This window comes from Crocodylus porosus, unplaced genomic scaffold (genome assembly GCF_001723895.1).
Source record: "Crocodylus porosus isolate Cpor-Errol unplaced genomic scaffold, CroPor_comp1, whole genome shotgun sequence".
NCBI classification, from domain to species: domain Eukaryota; kingdom Metazoa; phylum Chordata; order Crocodylia; family Crocodylidae; genus Crocodylus; species Crocodylus porosus.
The window spans coordinates 6,292,882-6,314,689 of record NW_017728910.1 but is presented as its reverse complement, the minus strand read 5'-3'; the positions used below and the strand labels follow the sequence as shown (position 1 = coordinate 6,314,689).

General features: G+C 42.5%; 2 protein-coding genes across 3 annotated transcripts in view; one reads left to right on the top strand and one right to left on the bottom strand.

Annotated features, from left to right (window-relative positions):
• Positions 1-21,808, bottom strand: part of GFM1 (G elongation factor mitochondrial 1) — a 53,461-nt gene that overhangs the window by 3,415 nt on the left and 28,238 nt on the right. The window contains exons 13-16 of the mRNA XM_019532512.1: positions 10,719-10,881; positions 6,800-6,944; positions 5,193-5,353; positions 4,020-4,073 (exon numbers count right to left, since the gene is read on the bottom strand). Coding sequence (XP_019388057.1) covers positions 4,020-4,073; positions 5,193-5,353; positions 6,800-6,944; positions 10,719-10,881 — 523 coding nt within the window. The remainder of the gene's footprint in view (positions 1-4,019; positions 4,074-5,192; positions 5,354-6,799; positions 6,945-10,718; positions 10,882-21,808) is intronic.
• LXN (latexin) lies at positions 11,172-21,554 on the top strand. 2 transcript variants are annotated; one of them, XM_019532659.1, is made up of 6 exons: positions 11,172-11,315; positions 13,742-13,804; positions 14,496-14,673; positions 15,845-15,981; positions 20,412-20,474; positions 21,254-21,554. In XM_019532659.1, exons 1-6 carry the CDS (start codon positions 11,187-11,189, stop codon positions 21,335-21,337), a joined length of 654 nt encoding a protein of 217 aa, XP_019388204.1. In that variant the 5' UTR covers positions 11,172-11,186; the 3' UTR covers positions 21,338-21,554. The 2 variants fall into 2 exon arrangements, with proteins under 2 accessions (XP_019388204.1, XP_019388205.1); XM_019532660.1 differs by lacking the exon at positions 13,742-13,804.

The following is a 21,808-nucleotide window of genomic DNA, read 5'->3' as shown; positions in this document are numbered from 1 at the left end:
GCCTGGTCCCAACCAGGACAGAGCAGAGTGGTGTGGGGCTGTAGCCCTCTCTTCTCAGGTTTGTAGCAGCAGCTTGTAGGCTGAATAGGATCAATTGCCACCCCCCCACCCCAGCCCTCAACAGCTCACCAAAAGTCCTTAAGTGGTCGTCCAGCCCAAATCATCGCCCACTCCGGAGTAAAGCATGCAAATAGTTTACACTGAAGCACATATAATATAAAACAGGATTCTTCACAACAATATGTGACTAGTGTTTTTTAATAAGGAATTCAAATAATTTTAAACAACCAATCTGATAATATGGGATTATCATTCTGCTTCCTCCTTCCACCTTTTTGCAGGGCAGAAGAAAAGAACAATAATAGCAGTAATAACCCTGCACTCACTGGTACAAGTACTGGAAAGTCATAGAAGAGACTAAGCTATTTTTGAGTGACATATGGCAAGAAAATAATTCCTAGATTTACTCCTCTCGTCACTCAATATGCAACATTAAAAAAAGTGTATTGTTCAAGAAGTAAATTCCATTTGCTTAACTGCTTTCAAAATCCCCACTAATTACACAAATATTTGCAACAAGAAAGCAGTTTGCATGGCCAAACTTTTCTAATCCGATATGCACTGGTGCTTAATTTATCTCTCATTACTTAAGCTTTGGAAAGAACTGTTTCTTCCCCAAAACAAAAGACTACCTGTCTGATGTGACACACCAGATATGCAGGAAGAATCAAAAGTTAGATACTCATTTTCAGTAAGTAAATGGTTATATACATCTCTTCTTATGTAGGAGATGGATGTGCTGGAACTGGGTGCTAGATCCAGTGTGCAGCACTTGGGGATTCCTATGGATCTGGAGATTTGGCAGCAAGGCAATCATGACACTGCTTCCACGCTGCTAAATTTCCAAATCTGTGGAGATTCCTGTAGGCTAAATGACATGGTGCTGCAGGCCCACATGCCAGAGGTTGAACACCTCTGGTACAGAATATAAGGCTACATCAGCGGTGGGCAAAATGCGGCCCGTCAGGCCATTCTATCCGGCCCATAGGGCCCCTAAAAAATTTAGAAAATTATATTTATCTGCCCCTGGCTGCCTGTCATGCGGCCCGCGATGGCTTGCCAAAACTCAGCAAGCGGCCCTCCGCCTGAAATAATTGCCCGCTCCTGGGCTACATCTTCGCAAATCTCTGCATCCCATGTCCTTTCACACAATGTCAAGTCCACCAAGACGACAAGAAACTCTTCATTTCCCCTACCCTTAACCAAACTAAGGAGTTTTGGCTACCTTTCATCAGTTGGTATAAATCAGTGTAACTTCACCAGGTTCAAAATATCTACATTGCTGTAACATTGGCTAAAAGTCTGTCCATATATTTTAATCATCCAACAAGAATAAAAGAATCCCACTCCAAAAATTCTAAGACTGCATTCTGAAGTTTTTAGACTTTTAACATTTCTACAAACAGTTATTATGTTAAGAGAAGGTAATGCTACAGGAAATTTACATGCAGTGAAATTCTGTCAACAATGGACAAATACTCTTGCAAATATATTGTGCAGGAATCTAGTCTTTTGTTCTCCTCACAGTTGACACTGCTTCTAAAAGTTACTGCTATTATTAACTGCATAAAATTATCAGTGCAATACACTGTCTTCTGCTGAAAATTACTATCCATCCTAGATGGACCAAAAGGAAAAGTCTTTCAAAACCTGGATCTGGGGAAGACTCTCCGTTTGAAACGTAAGTAGAAGTCTCAGTTGAAATCTAAGCCAATTTCCCTCCTAGTGCCAAGTTAGATATTATTGTAATATGCCACACTGTGCTCAATTTGTGGTTTACTGGACTCGCAGAGTGATCTGGATGCTTCAAGGACAATTTGTCAGGCTATGCCATCCCTCTTACAGTCTGTTATCTGAAGCTATGCAATCTGCTTGGATGTCTCTGCTTTGTTCCACGATTAAAACTCCCTCCTAATTAGAGCCTTCCAAGTTTCTACCTAACTTAGTTATTTATTTATATGCTGCTCTTCCCAACAAAGGCTTAGGGCAGCTTATAATAAGAAAAAAGAACAGCTTAAAAACTAGAGTGACAAGAGAACAAAAGCAACTTAGAAGGGAACTAGAATACCAAGATAAAACAAAGACCCCCTAAACCACATTTCAGCCTAGTTTTATTTGATAAGCACCTGCCGAAAAGGAAGGCCTTTCAGCGCTTCCAAAAGATATCCAGGCTCAGACTCCAGTGAACCTCAGGCAGAAGGCAGTTACAGAGTTAAGGAGCAATTGCAGAGAACAATCTCTCAACTGTTTTTGCCAAGTACCAATGGTACTTGTAGGAGGTTGCTCTTGGCTGACTTTAGGGATCATCATAGGGCATAAGGGAGGCCCTAAATGGTCTGGGCCCTATGCTCTTATAGGACAAAATCAGCACCTTGAATTGTGCCCAGAAAGCTACTGGGAGTCAGTGCAGACTCCAAATTTCTAATATTTATCTTCTCTGTTATCCCAAAAGTATTTCAATAATATAATAATGAAAACTCCCAAATATACCAAGAAGATATTCACTTGCTTAAATGGGGTAGTTCCATGATTATTTTGCCACAATCCGGTCTTTCCTTACCCTCCCTTCCCTCACCACCGATTATTTCCCTGAGTTACAATCATTATGTTTAATACTAAACTATAAATGACTTGTCTTATTCATAGATTCATAGATGTTAGCATCCGAAGGGACCTCAATAGATCATTGAGTCTGACCCCCTGCATAGACAGGAAAGTGCTGGGTTCAGATGACACCAGCCAGATGCCCATCCAACCTCCCCCTGAAGACCCCCAGGGTAGAAGAGAGCACCACCTCCCTTGGGAGCCCATTCCAGACCTTGGCCACTCTAACTGTGAAGAATTTCCTCCTAATGTCCAGTCTAAATCTGCTCTCTGCTAGCTTATGGCCATTGTTTCTTGTGACCCCCAGGGGCGCCTTGGTGAGCAGAGCCTCACCAATTCCCTTCTGCGCCCCCATGATGAATTTATAGGCAGCCAGAAAGTAACCTCTCAACCTTCTCTTGCAGAGGCTGAAGTGGTCCAGGTGCCTTAGTCTCTCTTCATAGGGCTTGGCCTGCCAGCCCTTAACCATACGAGTGGCCCTCCTCTGGACCCTCTCCAGGTTATCCACATCCCTCTTGAAGTGTGGCGCTCAAAACTGCACGCAGTATTCCAACTGCGGGCTGACCAGTGCCCGATAGAGGGGAAGTATCACCTCCTTGGTTCTGTTACTCATGCATCTGCTGATGCATGATAAAGTGCAGTTAGCTTTGCTGATGACTTTGTCACACTGATGACTCATGTTCATCTTAGAGTCCACTCGGACTCCGAGATCCCTTTCCGCTTCCGTGCTACTGAGCAGGTCATTTCCTAGGCAGTAGGTGTGCTGGACATTTTTCCTCCCTAGGTGCAGCACTTTGCATTTCTCCTTGTTAAACTGCATTCTATTGTTTTCTGCCCATTTGTCCAACCTGTCCAGGTCTGCCTATAGTTGTTCCCTGCCCTCCAGTGTGTCTACTTCTCCTCACAGTTTTGTATCATCCACAAACTTGGACAAAGTACACTTCACTCCCTCTTCCAAGTCACTGATGAAGAGGACATTGAAGAGTATCGATCCAAGGACCGAGCCCTGTGGGACCCCACTACCCACTCCCTTCCAGGTCGATACCGACCCATCCACTACCACTCTCTGGGTACGACCCTCTAGCCAATTTGCCACCCACCAGTCAATTTGCCACCCTATTTTTTTCCTGAGGAATGTCTAATGTGTTTTGGATACTGTAAACATTTATAATGAAGTAATTCAGCTCTTGCTACATCATTATTATCAATCTCATTACATTATTTATACTCTACTCATCTACTAGATTCTCACTTCAAACCTTCAATCAGAAATACAGTCCACATAGACATGTGCTTATTTTTGTAAATCTGTTATACATTTTGTTAAAGTAGCCAAAGTTTATTTGCTGACTAACCTCTGTGCAGGATCTCAGTTCAGTGGCATATCCAAACATATCATTCAGTGGCACCTAATAATCAAACATATAATACACATTATTTTTGTAGGACTACGGTATTTTTCAATATTATCTGGCATTCAGATTCAACTAATCTTTACTAAACCAGTTAGTAACACTTTTAAAGTTATGTTTTGTATTTATAAAGGAGGTTTATTTTAAAGACATTTTCATTATTTATCTACAGTAGGATAAATATTCTCAATATTGGAGCATGAGGATATTCCTAATTGGAGCATCTCTGACTCTCAATATTGGAGCATCTTCAACACATTTAGCAGGCCGACATCAAGAATTTGCACTATATCAAACAAGAGGTTCCAGTGTTGGAAACACCTCAGAGCTGCAAGTTTTAAGCACAGTTTCTGAAAGAGCTATTCACATAATTCATCCTTGGCTCAACTTGCAGTTAAACCATGTTCTGCAATGATTCAGCTGCATGCATTACTGACACCCTGTCAGCAATGCATTTTTTCCTAATGAAGACAAAGCAATGAGTGGGGAGATAAAGGGATATTGAGTGGTTGTTAAAATAGTTTTCAGAGAACTTTGGGGGAGGCCATGAAAATTTACAACTGGCTTGCCAGAGGTAGGGAGTTATGCTGCATTATTTTAGCTGCACAGAACTCTTAGAAACACTTTTAATCGGGCCCAGCAAAAAGTAATACATTTTAAAAAGGCTGTTGCTGTATCTACAAACATTACTGTACTACTTCAGGTTACTTGAACCAAAAGAAGATAAAAAAAATATTTTTTAGCTACTCAGATTAGCTTATTTTGTGCCTCCTTCAGCCCTTGGGTACATCTGGTTTCCCTGTATGGTCAGGGAATCTTTCCATTGCTGAAAGATCTTTTGTAAACAGCAGGGGCAGAAAAAATCTTTTTTCTTCAAAAAATAATTTAATGTGTGTGTTCTATGCCAAACACTGCCATGTGATGACATGTAACTTGTTTCATGGTGTCATGCATACCCTTTGCATATGTTTAGCTTAGCTGCAACTATGCAAATACTAGTAAAATAAAAAAGAGAGGCAGACAGAGATTTAATAGCTAGTACATAATTGCCTAAATATTAAAATAAAATTATCTGATTGAAAGGGGAAAGGTTCAGAAAAACTCAACAGCACATACATCAGCATACAAAGTAAAATAGTCCTCTATGCCATCTTGTCCGGTGATCACTCCATGACGGCGATTAATTCCAGCAACCACAGCTCCTTGGAATTCATTTGGTGCTACAATTTCCACGGACATAATGGGCTCAAGAACACGCACTTTTGCATTTTCCATAGCTGGTTAAAAATGAAGACAAATTAGAATATTTGCATTCTTATACCTCCCAAGCTACTCATATTAGGCATTCTTCAAAAATTGCCTAATTCCATCTTGCAACTTTCTTTTCAGCAGCTAACCCAAAGAACTCGGCATAAAGCCTGCTAAAATCAAAGTGATCCACTGACTTCAAAGTTCTTTGGCCACAGGCAGAAGTGACAAGCAAACGATCATCATTAGAGGAAGGGGCAGCCAACAGAGTTCTGGTGTGTAGATTTTCAGAATAGTTTAACCAAGTTGCTCTTAACTGGAAAGTATATATCTTGTGGTATTTCTCTTCTAAGTGGCCTGAATCTATGTTAGGTTCAGCCAAACATTCCCCCAGAAATTCTGAAAAACTCAACTTCCTTGGAGAATTCTCTTTGCTGTTCAGGTTGAAGTCAGAAAATATCTGACAGAGTAATTTAGAACTTCTTCAATAAAAATATAAAATCCTTCAATCCTGAGGAAGTACAGATTTAACTATGGACACCAGTGCCTTTCTTGACAGAGCTCAATTAATCAAATGTAGTAGCAGACTTCTGATCTGAACGATGAGGGCAAGTTCCTATGATACACGTTTTATTATTTCTTTTCACTCATATGTTAGTGAAAAGTTAACAGCATCTCAGTGTGGGTGGAAGACTGGCTTCAAGATGGAATTCTTTACCAGCTTATCAAAAGGAGTCAATCCCCAGGCCTAGCTGATCTGTCAGGTATGCTTACTGCTAAAATTTATACAAGGGGAAGACTAGGATTAAGGTTACTACAGCAGTATTGGAGCATATGGTCTTTTAAATACGAATGTATAATCTAATTTTGTTAGTGCTGCATATAAAACCCAATGGACAAATCAGCATGCATTTAAAATGCAAAAATACTGAAACAGATTTTTATTTCACTTCCATCATTTTGCTGGAAAAGTGCAAAATGTATCTGAATATATGGTAGGGTCTAATGAAGGAGCCTTGAGCAATTTCCTGCCTGTTCTTTAATTCTGTATTTCTGAGAAAGACTATTTCCAGATGAAACAAGAACTTCCAAAATATCAACATTTAGTTCTCACATCACTAAAATAATCTGTTCCATGCTAGCCTCTATCTGGAGGACAAAAATGACATTTGATCGGGCTTTCCCAAATGTTATAGGTGTCAAAAATTTGGGAGCAGGTAGCTCCTACTAAGATTTAAACAAAAAATCTACCATCTCCTTTCCACAGATCTACAAGTTAAGCCATATTCTTATAAATTTCTGTGAACCTTGTCTGTCTGCTACTGCACACAGATTACATTTGGCTAGTTACCTTTTGTTGGAAAATTATAAATAAGCAAACAAATAATGGGCACAAAAATGAAATTGTTCAAACCAAGTTAAACTATATGTTACTATATGTTAAACAAAACATCTTCAAGCTGATTGATTCATACCTTGTTTGAGTGCACCTTCCCCTGCTCTGATGAAAGAGTATTCATTAGAATCCACCATGTGATGTGCACCATCATCTAAGACGAACCGGACTCCAGATATCCTGTGACCTGTCAGAGGACCCTTTTCACACGCATTACGAAATCCCTGTTGAAAATTGTCCTGAGATTAGTAACTGCAATCCACTCTAAAAACCTTTAATAAGGACAATATTCAATTCAGTATATATGGAACAGTTAATTGCACTGATCTTCTGCAAACCGAAAGAATTATTCACAGTCAGCCAACTCCTAGATCAGGAATGTTATTCCTACTACTTAAGGAAAAAAAAAGATTCAAACCATAACAATGACCCAGAGAGTACTTTTCCCATAAGTGTTTGAAAGGTGCCACTCCCTGAGATTTCAGTTTGATATCACTTTGGGAGCACAAGTAAGGTAATCAGGATTGAGAGTGCAGGAACAAACCATCGTGTTGCGCAGGAAGACTAGCAAGTATGGCAAAAGACCAGTTTGACTTAACAGTTTGACTTCAGTAAACTAAATCACAAAAAGGAAGTTTATAAGTAGAAATTCTGACAAATAATTAGGGAAGACTATAAGAGCATTGCTTGGGCATGCAGGGATGAATTCAGGAAGGCCAAAATGCAATTGGAGCTGCAGCTAGTAAGAGATATGAAGTGTAACAAGAAGGGTTTCTACATGAGATATGAAGGGTAACATGAAGGGTATGTCGGCAGCAAGAAGACTATCAGGGAAAGCGTGGGACCTTTACTGAATGGGGGAGGCGAACTTGTGCCAGAGGATGCAAAAAGGGTTGAAGTGCTCAGTGCCTTTTTTGCCTCAGTGTTCACAGGTAAGGTCAGCTCTCAGACTACTGCACTGGGCAGCACAGTTTGGGGAGGAGATGAGCAGTCCTTAGTAGTGAAAAAACAAGTTAGGGACTACTTAGAAAAGCTGGACACATGCAAGTCCATGGGGCCAGATGCAATGCACCCAAGGGTGCTGAGGGAGTTGGCTGATGTGACTGCAGAGCCGTTAGCCATGATCTTTGAAAACTCACAGCGATCAGAAGAGGTCCTGGATGATTGGAAAAGGGCATACATAGTGCCCATATTTAAGAAAGTGAAAAAGGAAGATCCAGGGAACTACAGACCAGTCATCCTCACTTCAGTCCTTGGAAAAATCATGGAACAGGTCCTCAGGGTATCCATTTCTAAGCATGTGGAGGAGAAAAAGGTCATTAGAAACAGTCAGCATGGATTCACCAGGGACAAGTCATGCCTGACCAAACTGACTGCCTCCTATGATGAGAAGACTGGCTCTGTGGATGCCAGTGGATGTGGTATACCTTGATTTTAGCAAGGCTTTTGATATGGTCTCCCACAATGTTCTCCCAGGCAAGCTAAGGAAGTATGGGCTGGATGAATGGACTGTAAGGTGGATAGAAAACTGGCTGGAGCATCAGGCTTAGAAAGTAGTAATCAATGGCTCGATGTCTAGTTGGCAGCCAGTATCAAATGGACTGCCCCAAGGGTTGATTCTGGGGCTGGTTTTGTTCAATGTCCTCACCACGACCTGGAAGATGGCATAGCGTGCACCCTCTGCAAGTTCACAGATGACACTAAGCTGGAGGGAGTAATAGATATGCTAGAGGATATAGCTAGTATTCAGAGAGACCTAGACAAATCGAAGGATTGGGCCAAAAGGAATCTCATAATGGGCATAATGGGCTCAAGAACACACACTCTTGCTCATGACATTCAGCAAGGACAAATGCAAAGTCCTGCACTTAGGACAGAACAATCCCATGCACTGGTACAGGCGGGGGGCTGACTGGCTGAGCAGCAGCTCTGCAGAAAAGGATTTGCGGGTTACAAGGGACAATAAGCTGAATATGAGCCAGCAGTGTGCCCTTGTTGCCAAGAAGGCAAATGGCATACTGGGCTGCATTGGTAGATGTGCTGCTAGTCGGTCAATAAAAGTGATTATTCCCCTCTATTCCGTACCGGTGAGGTCACAGCTGGAGTACTGTATTCAGTTTTGGGCCCCCACTACAGAAAGGATGTGGACAAATTGGAGAGAGTCCAGTGGAGGGCAACAAAAATGGTGAGGGAGGCTGGGGGACATGATTTATAAGGAAAGACTGAGGGAACTGGGAGGGGACTTAATGGCAGCCTTTAACTACCTGAAGGGGTTCCAAAGAGGATGGAGCTAAACTGTTCTCAGTGGTGGCAGATGACAGAACAAGGAGGAACAGACTGAAGTTGCAGCAAGTGAAGTTTAGATTAGATATTAGGAAGAATTTTCTCCCTAGGAGGGTCATAAAACACTGGAACAGGTTACCCAGAAGGATGGTGGAAGCTCCATCCTTGGAAGTTTTCAAGACCTGGCTAGACAAAGCTTTAGCTGGGATGATTTAGTTGGGGCAGGTCCTGCTTTGAGCAAGAGGCTGGACTAGATTAGCATTTCTCAACCGGCGTGCCACAAGACACATCCAAGTGTGCTGCAGATTTCTGGGCTGGAGTCATGCCCCCTGTTGCCGCTCCAGCCAGCCATTTGCATCCACACACTGTGTTCAGCTGTGCCGCCTCCCTTCCTCACTCTGCATTTGGCTGGTGTGCTACAGGATCGGAGAGGCCTGGTAAGTGTGCTACTGGAACCAAAAGGTTGTGAAACACTGGACTAGATGACTTCCTGAGCTCCCTTGCAACCCTAGCTTTCTATGATTCTAGGACAGCGGTTTGTCAACCAGGGGTATGTGTACCCCTGGGGTACTTGGGACGGCCCCAGGGGGCACACACAGTGGTGTGGGGAAGTGGCACACGGCTGTGGTGCGGAGTGGTGAATGGCAGAGGCAGCCGCTGCATGCGAGCTCCCCTCTCCCCACCACTGCACCTCCGCCACCTCCCCACCACTGCCATTCACCACTCTGCACCGCTGCTGTTTCCCTGCGCTGCCGGCTTCACACCCTGCCAGCAGTTAGCCCTCCCCTCTCCCCATCCGGAAAGGGATATACTTCAAAAGGTGTACCCACCAGAAGAGGTACACCCCTTAAAAAAAGGTTGAAAACCCTTGTTCTAGGACATGTTAAACATACCTGTTTAGGCATTTTTAGGTTGCACATCATTGTGGTTATGTGAATTAATGTTCTACGCAGAAAGAATATTATACATGGTACCAACAGAGCGACATTCTAATTTTTGAAAACAACACACAATTTTTCTAAGTAGGGTTTTTGGGCTGGCCACAATCTTTCTTTCTTGTATCCCTAAGCAAAGATTGCAAAATGGAAGTATCGAGAGAACAGTATGAATCGACACAACACGATTCAGGGAAATGTGCTAACAAAGTGGTACAGAAGTACTGTAATGGAGATATTTCCATTAACAGTAAGAATTTTATGCACTAAAACACATAAGCTCATAAACAAGCAGAGACATAAGGAAGGCCAATGTGGAAAGACCATTTGGGTAGTAATTCATGGAAATCTTTTTAACAGCAGTTTCCTCCATATAAGGGTCCCAGAAAAGTCAGTTTTCTAAACCTGCTGCTGCTAAAGGGGAACATTTGTGAAAGGGAATCTTAAAACTAGCAGTAATTATTACTTTAACAAATGAACACCAATGTGGCTTTTTTCCCCCTGTTATTCTGGTTTATGATGAAAATTACATGCCAATGAGGAAGAAAAGCAGCTCTGTATCCTACCAAGGAAAAACAAAAACGAGAACTTTGAAGTGACACGGAAACCAGGGAATTTTAGGAATTGAGCAAAACCACATCCAGATGTTGATGCTGCTCCCATTGCTCAAAACCGTCACTGCCGTCCCTGGGGCAGACCTGGCAGAGCTGACTGCACGGGAAGCTCAAATCGGTGCAGTGCTTATGCCACAAACACAAACCATCTGAAAATACTTGTCACCTTTTCGATGGCAGGTATGAACGCCTGCGGGACATTTGTCCCCACGGTTTGGTCTTTGAACTCCAGCTTGGTGTAGTTCTCCGGCTCCATGGGCTCCAGGACTCCAATCACCTTCCCATACTGCCCAGCCCCACCCGATTGTTTCTTGTGGGTGTATTCAAACCTGGGAAAAAGCAGAAAGCAGTTATCCCCTGGCTCAAGCCTAACCCAGCCAGCTGCTAACCCTGCCACCTGCAGGCGGCGGCACTGACCCCGCCGCGGCTGCGGGCCCCTCAGGAGCTGCCGGGCCCGGCGCGCCGCGCACAAACACAGCAGAGGAAGCCCCAGCCCCCGGGTCCACCTGCCGCGGAGCAGAAGGGCCACAGCGGCGCAGGCTGGGGTGGGGCGGCAGCAGCGCACCCCGCCCTCCCGCCGCTTCCTGCTTCTCCCTGCCCGGCTCTGCCTGCTCCTCGCCTCGCCTCGCGCCTCATGGAGCTAGAGCCGAGCCATTACCCCGCGCAGCGGGCGGCCGGCGTGGCCCGCGCCTGCATCAGCTACCGGCGCGGCGGCCCCAACCGCGTCCTGACCTTGTCCAACGTGAGGCGCGCCCGCCTCCAGGTGAGGGGCCGGGAGAGGGGCCCGCGGGCCGGCACGGGGCACGGGGCCCTGACGGAACCCAGCGGCAGCCTGGGCGGGCGGGGCAACGAGGCGGCGTCTCCCTTCCCCGGGCTCGTGCAGGCCGCCCCGCGGCTGCAGGCTGAGACCCTCCGCCCCCGCCCCGTTTAACATCTGTTCGAAAGTGACGGGGCTTTTTAGTTACTTTTCCTTGAGATTTGGCTCCCAGCAAAATAATAGTCGGCGTTAGTAGGCGTTTGAAGCTGTTCTCGCGGTATCATTCAGGGTTTTCCTCCCCGGACTTCCACCGAGATCAGCTCCCCTCTCTAGCTGGCGCCGGAGCAGACCCACCACAAATGCCCACAAGAGACTCTGGCGCGGTTCGACATTTCCTTCTTTTCAGATAGAGATTTGTGGCCTTTTTAGAGTCAAAGAGGATCCTGTTGGATGGTTATTACATATTCGTGCCTAAGCAACAGACCTCAGGCTTTTTATTTCCAAGTTGCAAACCCCACCCTTATTCTCAGTTTAAGACTATTCTATAAGATTTCCAATTGCTGCCTGAAAATCACGTACAAGGCATTCGGTAATTTAGGTGAAAGATTAACCTGCCTAGTCATAACTGATGCTGCTACTACAATGCATTCATATATTTTATAGGTAGGCAGAAGGTCACTGAACAGTGTAGGGGTCTTACAGCCAAGTAATTCTTATCTAGTGGCTATTGCATTATATTGCAAAAAAGTAACTTGATGACAATCTTTCTGTGCCAAATTGGAGATAATTCTTCACCAGATTCTACTTAGGATCAGCTTTTTTCCCAACTATTTAAGTTGGTATAATAAAAGATACCAGATTCACCCAAAGAACCTTGTCTGGGGTCCATGGAACATTTTGAAAGTGGAGTGCAATGTAAATTACAAGAGCATTACAAATAAGTCCAGATCTTTTGGTTTCTCTCTGTACTGTACTTGCTGTTGGGTTATCTTGCTGGCACAAAGCAGCTCAAGTGCATCTGTACGGATTGCTCAAAGGTGGCTTGCTGAGGACAAGTGGTGATATAACATGGAAAATGTGAATTGGTTTGTGCCTATTTTGCATACAGTGTCCTATAGAGAGAAAGCTGCCATTGTATTTGGAATGCCCTCCAATAAAGTTCTTGTATAATCACATCAAAGCAGCACTTAAAGCAGTGCCGTGTGCCACAAATTAGCACTGCCACAAATTAGCACCCTCCCCAAGTGCGACTGATCCCTTTCTCAAACTGCTCCCTGCAAATCTGCTCTACTTCCTTACCCCCTCCCTGATCTGCCACACAGAAGCTGCCCACAGCTCACAGGCTGGCCACCCGTGAGCTGGAATACAAATAACCTAGTGATTATAAAGTGGATGAGTAACTTCTTGCAGCAACTGTTCTATTGAATATCTTCTATACTGTGCAAATATTGAGCCAGATCCTGTTCCATCTTTTAGGCAGAAATAGGATCCTTTCCCACCCTGCTTAAGTGCCTGCAAAACAGTTTAACACAAAAAGTCCATGTGTCATCTTACTGCTTTTTGTGACAAAGAATTAAGGCTAAGACAATGGCATGTCACAAAAGTAGGGCTTTAAAACAGGATGGGACAGAATCACACTCGAGTGGTTAACAGGGGGGTGGCAGGGTTGAATGGTTGTAGGCTCCGGCAGGACCGTTTCAGGCTGGACATGGAGAGGAATTTCTTTACTGTCCGGGCCCCCGGGGTGGCCTGCCATTGGAGGTGGTTTGGTCGCCTGCATTGAACACCTTCAGGAGTAGATCGGATGCTTGTCTTGCTGGGATCCTGTGGCCACAGCTGACTTCCTGCCCTTTGGGTGGGGGGCTGGACTCAATGATCTTCTGAGGTCCCTTCCAGCCCTAATGTCTATGAAATCTATAAATCAGGCCCATTGTGTGGATCTGGTGCTGGTTACAATGCAATTATAATACAACCTGAGGAAGGGCATTTTGTTCCAGGAAACTTGTCTCATTCTTCTCCCAAATATGTAGATGGTTCAACAAAAGATATTACTAAATAAATCTGGCTTCCCACATTAAAATTTGGTTCATTTACATAGGGTAGAGGCTCAGTCCTTCCTGCACAACAGCCTTGCTTGAGCACACTTCCACTGCAAGTCTGAAATGTGTTCAATAGCACTGGCAAGAGGGAAGGACCTCTGGTGTAACTGCACCCCCAACACTGGTACATTTCTTAAATGTTCATGGGATTTCAGTTTGCCCACACCAACTAACGAATCAGTTGGTCAATGTATAAGAGAATAATACAGAGTTGTATGGGTACTGTACAGAGTGGTACTCCTTTGTCATAGCTCACAGGATTAATTGGAACAGTTGACAGAATGCACGGACATAAGAGTTTTAAATACTTTTTTTTATATTGCCTCACTTTAGGACATTCCAGGGACTGGACATAAATATCACCTTGAATTCACATTGAAAGACACTGTCCAGGAAGTAAGTTGTGCTTCATTTACTTACTTGGAATGCCAGTTCTTTGAAGGAACCATTTCTTCATTACATATGACTATAAAGGCTAGCAGAATGGGGACCTCGTCTTGCTAGGAACTCTAGGCACTACCAGTTAATTGTCTGAAAATGATCTGCTTGTAAAATTGGTGCACAATACATAAGTTTTGGCTTTTTTCTTATTGCCAAGTCAGACTGGAGGACCAATTAGCACCTGAAAGTAACCCAAGTTTTTTCACCTTAAAAGCTAAAAAGTCTTTCTGGCTGAATCTTATCAAGAGATGAAAGTTGAGAAACGGTAGTTGGCCTAAGTCAAAGATGTTTTTTGTCTCATGATGTAACACCTTCAAATTACAGAAGTTATATTAACTCTTTTATCTGAATAAATAATACTGGGTACTCTCTCAGATTACTTTTTTCCCTTTTAAATCACCACTAGACTTTCATTTTTTGTGTAAACTACCCAAAGTAAAATGTGAATATATTTTAAAATTAAGACTGACCCTGCACTAAATATTCTAATAAAACATTCTGTCCTTACTTTCACCAATTCAGGGAACAATGTCCAACGTAGAAAACTGTAAAACTGATACAGTATGGTTTTTCTAAATACTAACTCCTGTCTTTTCTTTTTCTACACTAAAGTTGGATTAAATCTATGAAATTACTTCTGTAACAGGGTCAGGCAGTTAACTGCACGGCTGAGGTTCTCTACCACCTGGGCAGCCAACACAGTGCTCCAGAAGTGCATTTCACAGTGGAAGGAGAACTTGGGAAGAACCCAGATGACGCAGATAACAAGTTTTACAGCAGAATTAAGAGCCTGAAGGAGCCACTAGTTGCACAAAATATTCCAGGTACAAAGATGAAAGGAAATGGGTTTTGGAAGAAATATCTGCCCTCCACAGTCAAGTTCTAGCCAATGCCAGCTGCAATAAACTAATCTTAAAAAAAAAAAAAAAGGGCTCCTCTGCGCGTAGAGCTAAAAACAAAAAAAGAGCCCAAAAACAAAAAAAAAGTGGGATGTCATTATAATAGGCTCTGTACTTTACACTAAGGCTGTGCAAAGCTTCAGTCCCTGATTTGATTTGGCAGCGATTCGGTGGCCAAATCTCCGAATCAAATTGGAACCCTCTGAATCACCTTTCAGCAAAAGAGACCGAATCTTTCCGAATCTCTTTGGTAAGTCAGATATAGATACAGCTTTAAATGTTTTTTCTACACATCTCAAGGTACCAGGTGGCTCATGAATGCCGAGATGGAACATCCCACAGGAGCACGGGGAGCTCCCCAGCACGCTTGGCAGCAGATCCGGAAGTGGACCTAAAGCACTTTTGGTCCACTTCCGGGTCCGCGGCTCAGCAACTGGTGCTTCCTAGGTCTGAGGGGGCACCTGAGGTCCCCATTGCCAATCGCCAGGGGGCAGGGGGTTATGCACCCTGCCCCAGCATTGCAGCGTTCACGAGCTGCGCTTGGTACCTTGAGGTACGTAGAAAAAACATTTAAAGCTGCGCCTGTGGCCAAATCGCTGATTCTCTAAATCAACACTGAATCTTCAGATTCAGATTCCGCTGAATCAAATTGCGGACAATGATCTGAATCAACAAATCAAATCACTGTCCCCGATTCCGGCTGAATCCAAATCTGAATCAAATATGGCCCGTTTTGCACACCACTACTGTACACCTATAAAATGATCCTTCTATTGAAGAGTTTACTATCTACATACACAAACGAGATGAAATAGGAGAGGAAAGCAAGATCACAAAAGTGAAGTGAATTTAAGGTCACACAGTAGATCAGTGCTCAAATTGGGACTCCCCAGGTCTCCCAAACCAGTGTCCTATCTGGTAGTAAGTAGTAGGTATGTTTCTGTCTTGCAAGACAATAGAATTATACCAAGTGAGACATAAGATCACTGAATGTAATCCTCACTTGAAAGATGAAGCGAAGCTGCTAGGATGAGATTAAATACATTTTACATCAGATGTGTGAAAATCTTGATTAATATATTTGTTTTGATCCTAGACAGTTTTGGCATTGTACCCCCAGAAATGGAGCCCATCAGACATCTAGCTTTCTCTGCCTGTGATTACATTATATGGCAGAACTCAACTGAAAACACATGGTACAACCTAGCCCAAATTCAAGATGTTCGACAGGTGGTAAGTACTGCGCCAATCAGTGCTTTGCAATTAAGCTCAGAGGAGCTGCTATCTAAGGATACTCTAAGATATTATAGATCGTAGAAGAATCAGTACACACAGATGTATATACTGCTACAGAATCTATGAGTCCTACTGAGACTAGGATAATCCCTTATTTATTTTAATGGGTCCTCTTTCCCCAGCCTCAGCAAAAGCTCATAGACAATTTTCTATTCCAGTTAGGGGGCAGTTGCAGTCTGAAAGTGGCACATATTGACTGATCCATTTCTCATCCTTTCTCCTTCCCTACCCTGGCACCACAATTACTTTTGAAAGCTTGGGGCTTCATAGACTTGATCTGGGAGGTGAGGCGCTTTTATTAGTGAGCTGTGCTAATCAGTCCCTGCTGAAAAAATGGTGGTGGGGTACTTTGAATTCATTCGACGAGCGTTAGTTCAAAACGGAGAACAGTAAAACTGATACAGTATGGTTCTTTTCTGCGTTAATTTCTACACTCCAGCAGACTTGATTAATTAAGTCTGCTCTGACACACTGGATTTACACCATGTCAGAGCAGCCTCCCTGCATGTGTGTAAGTGCCTTTGGTTATAGATTCATAGCTGCTAGGGTCAGAAGGGACCTCAATGGATCATCGAGTCCGATCCGCCATCTGCTGATGTACGATAAGGTGCAGTTAGCCTTGCTGATGATTTCGTCACACTGATGACTCATGTTCATCTTGGAGCCCACTATGACTCCAAGATTCCTCTCTGTGCTTCTGAGAGGGTCCTTCCTCAGCCAGTACGTGTACTTGTTGTACTGCATCTGATTGTGTTCTGCCCACTTATTCAACCTGTCCAGGTCTGCCTAAAGTCATTCCCTACCCTCCGGAGTGTGCACTTCCCCCCACAATTTAGTATCATCCGCAAACTTGGACAGAGTATACTTCACGCCCATATCCAAGTCACTGATGAAGACACTGAAGAGTACAGGTCCAAGGACTGAGTCCTGCAGGACCCCACTACCCACATCCTTTTAGGTCGATACCGACCCATCTACTACCACTCTCTGAGTTCGACCCCCAAGCCAATTTGCCACCCACAGGACCATGTAAGCATTCAAGTCATAGCCTCTTAATTTACGAGACTGGGATGAGATACGGTATCAAAGGCCTTCCCAAGATCTAAGAAAACGACATCCACCTCTACTCCTGTGTCTTAGCGTTTTGTGATAAAACGAAACTAGATTAGTCAGGCACAATCTGCCCGCTACGAATCCATCCTGGTTGCCCTGCTGCATTATTTTTCCCACTGGACTCATGAAAATATGATCTTTAATAATCTTTTCAAAGACTTTTCCAAGGACAGAGGCAAGACTGACTGGCCTATAATTACTCGGAACCTCCTTCCTCCCCTTCTTGAAAATAGAGACCACATTGGCCCTTCTCCAGTCCTCTGGGACCTGACCTGAGTGCCACAAGCGCTCAAACAGCCGTGCTAGTGGTTCTGCTATGACATTGGCCAGTTCCTTCGGTACCTTTTAGTATTAGGTATTAATACTAAAAGAAAATTTGGAGGGCAGTGAAATGTGTCTCAGTACTCATCACCATATCAGTTCATGGCATTTCAGAAATGCAACATTCAGTGGTCCTATGTCACATTCATATGTAACTGTGTGATTTTAGGTCTTATGTTACATAATGGAATTGCTCACACAATGGATGCAATTAGAAGTAGCTGGCAAAGGGCATATGAATTATAGGCCAAACCTGCCCATGTCTCAGCTTATCTAATATGCCAAGGCAACTGCTGCCTCCCAAAAGTTTAATAAGTTTTGAGGTGCATACCAATCTATATCTAGGATTCCTAAAGCCCTTGTGAAAAACCTAGCCTTAGGATTTAATCAATGGTCATTTGCATTTTGAATCTTTCTATGGATTGCTTATTTTACTGCACATTTAATCAATTCTTTCTGGTTTATTAAAAGAAGATATTTCTTCTTACTGAACTGTTTACTTAGATAATTCCTTCCCTTTATTAATTTAAATTTTGCTTGATTTTTTTTTTTAATGCAGTGCCTGCATATTCTTGGAGACAACAGCATATCACATGATTAGTCATATGCTGTGATGTATCATCTCTGATCTGATCACTTTATTTGATTAGGGTTTTATCTGATTACTTTACTTCCCTAACTTTGTATGTTTTTTTTTCTGCACACTGTTACTTATTACTGTTCTGCTTTATCTTTCAACCTACACCACCCTCAAGCCTCTAATCATCACTTACTGATCTCTCTACTATGCGAGCTGAAGGAACAGTAGTCGGCTGCATCTCGACTCCAATATGAGAAAATCTATGTTTCTAGCATGCTGATCTTTCACCATTTGTTAATTTATTTAAAGGATACTCAAGCAAGGAACCAAGTCTCAATTTAATCTTTAACAAATCCAAACATCGTTAGTTTTCACTTTGGCTTTACAATATTTACAAAATGGAATTCATGAATAAAAGTAAATTAGGCAAAGCGACATGAATATTCTTGCTTTGGGAAAATTGTATAGTGGAGAAAATGCCCTCTGGATTTTTCTCTTTTAAGACTGTAAGACTGAAAGAGAGCTCTTATTAATGATTCAATTAAAGGAACAATTGTCCAACACAATAAGGCTCAATACTGAAATGTAAAACAACAACACTGACATTGAGAATATTCACAGCTGACACCATTTAGGACTTAGGCTGTCAAGATTGGTCCTCAACTGTTTAAAACAATCTTTCAGAGTACAAATACCGGAGTAGTTAATGCTCCCAGTGAATTCAAATGAGGCTTTGAGTGTGAAAAACTACAGCTTCAACCTGGGAACAGGATTTGTTAATTTTTGCTCCCATCAGTGGCTGTCTTAGAGCAGGAGAGGAAGACAAATTTTGTGAGGTCAGGCATTCTCACTTTGCCCTTTACTTTAGTCTTTGCATTCTACCTTCATAAGCTATTAGGATGGTGAGACTTTTCAGTTTCTTGCAAATCTTTCCCTATTTACAATTTAATTTCTTCTCTTTGTTGACATACTGTACAAATTAAGATTTGTTCTTCTAACTCACTTACATATATTTGAAAGTCCCACAGTTAACCACAGTTGTCAGAAACAAATGCATTATCTGCAGAGAAGCAAGCAAGAGAAAAAGGGACCCTTACTGGCTCTTCTTTCTACAGAAAAAAAAGGGGAAGAAGGAGACCCTTGCTGAATGTGTAAAACTGTAGAGGGAAGCCAACACCTTTTCCCACTCTCTAGGGCCCCCCCAGAAACCCATCTGGCAATGCTATGGAGGTCAGAGGGTACCCCCACCTTCCTTAAATATGCAATCTGTTAGTATCCTGCATATTGAATCTCAGAGTGCTGGATGCCCAGGATATTTATGTGCAATTCAGTCTCTCTGTAAATTATCCCTTTCATCTTAGGTCTGGATTTGAAACATGCATACATTATATAAAGCAGGGGTGGCCAACCTATGGCATGTGGGCCACAAGTGGCACTGACAGCCTCTGTGTGTAGCTCATGGCAGACCACAAAAGGGAAAGGCAGCACAGTAGCTGAAACGGCAAGGAGCAAAAAAACAAAGCTACAGCTGAGGCAGGGAGCACAGGAAAGGAAGCAGAAAGCAAAGCAACAGATTAGGGCAGGGAGCAGAAAGCATTATGTTTGAACTGACAGCAAACATGAGATGTATAATAGGAGGATCTAGTACTAACAGGACTGGAACAAACTGGCTCCCTGGCAGAGTAAAGGCTAACTATATAGTTCCTTCCCTACCCCATTAATTGTGAAGATAACTGCCTATGGTTGGCAACTCATCCAACTGTACTGGTGGTAGTGTCACTAATGAGGTATCTGTACAGCAATATTTGCTTGCTCTAAAATACAGACTAGTTTCTGCTGCTTACCATTGCCTGTGTAACTAGGTTTTCCTAAATGATAAACTGGTCAAAAATGCCAAATAGGACAAACTCTAAATTATTTTGAGCCAAAGCAAAGAGTCTCCATAGGGACATAAGTAAATAGAATAAGAGAGTCTGCAATAACAAACAAGTAGTTTGGAAAATAAAAGCCTCAATATTTCCCCTGAAAAGGAACAAGCTTAATTAAATCAAGCCTAACTTTTTAAATAGAGCTGTCTGAGCAACCCATGTGGCTTCAAACTGTGTTTTCCCTTACAGATGCTCTGTGGAATCACATGAAGTGCAGCACAGAGCAAACCTAAGTTTCATCTGTTTACCCACTAATATCAGCTATCAGCAGTTTGGTCTGCAACATTTCACAGATTTTTTTTAAAACTATGGCCAGCTACAACTGCGTGATAGGTCTTAACGGGAAGGTGGGGAGTGGAGGGAAGTGAAATCAAAAAGCCTTTGAATCTTAGTCCTCATTGCCTTATCTTTTATGTTCTTTCCAGAAAAGAAATGATGATTATCTTGAATTTGACTACACAGTCCTGCTTCATGACTTTGTATCCCAGGTAAAACTTGGTTTCATTGCAAAGCAAAAGGGGTATTTTTATAAATTTGTGAATTGCCTTTCTGGTACCAGTGGTAGCAGGATCTCAAGTTCCTCAAATGACACCATCATAAACCATCCTTCACTGGACAACTGAGTCTCCTGTAAACATTTTATTACTGGCAAACATGCATTTGATGGAAAGAGAGAAGGGAGTTTTAGACCTGTAGCTCTAGATACCACAATCTGCTGTCAAAAATAATTTATCAATAGTGAGGAAGGATTCCTCTCCCATTCCAAGTGTGTGGCACTCTATATCCTCCTGCACTTTCAGTAAGGTTTATGCATCTATGGTACCATTCATTTTAGTGGGAAGCAACCTCAATTAACTCTAGAACTACACACAGGCTTATTTCCCTACCAGTACACTTGTTTGGGATTCTAAGGGCATGTTTACAGTGCAATCCGAGGTCTAACAACAGCTAAGGTATTTTCAGCTGGCCTTAAACTAGCTAAGTTGCAAACCAGTAACAGTGTAGTTATGTCAACAGGAGCTCAGCAGACTCCAGAATTCTCTGCAGACCTTGGTAAATGCAGGACAACTAGCCCATCTTGACCTGTGTTCTCAGTATCTAATCTACTTAGCTTAAAGTCAGTTCAGTATATCTACATAAGCTACAGTTAGACCTGTGACTGCACTGCAGACATGCCCATAAATAAAAGCACATATTCTAGGTCAATATTGTCCTAAGGCAGTAATCTTTCCATTTCTTCAACACCTCATGTACTTTTTATCCACAGGAAATTATTCCTTGGCAAATGCAAGTTCTCTGGCATCCACAGCATGGTGTTAAAGTAACACAAAACAGCCGTCAGCCAAAATAGAGGACTAGTCATCCAGTACTTCAATAAGAGATGCTTTGGTGACAGAAGGGTTATATAAACAAACAGGTATATAGGATTCAAAGTAAAAATATATTCAGTCAGTTAAACTTCCTTGCTTTTTTTCTGTTTTATCTTGACCAAACAAGTCAAGAGAAGTGTTAATATTTCTCTACAGTGTAAATCTATAACAAAAACAACACATTTAGTGCAAGGCTAATTTGGCATATTATGTTAATACTTACGGTACAGGTGCTGCAATGCTCTCTCTAAAGGCAACTTTTGGTTTTCCCATGGTACAAGGACAATCATATTCTCTTTCCATTCGCTGCAGAAACAGTAAAAAATAATTAGAACCATTTCTTTGTATAGGCAATATCTTTATTACTGAGAAGTTAAATATTAAATTTAATCATGGTTATTAAAATAGTTTGAAAGACTGTCATAAGTGTCAAGTGTTATATTTAACAATCA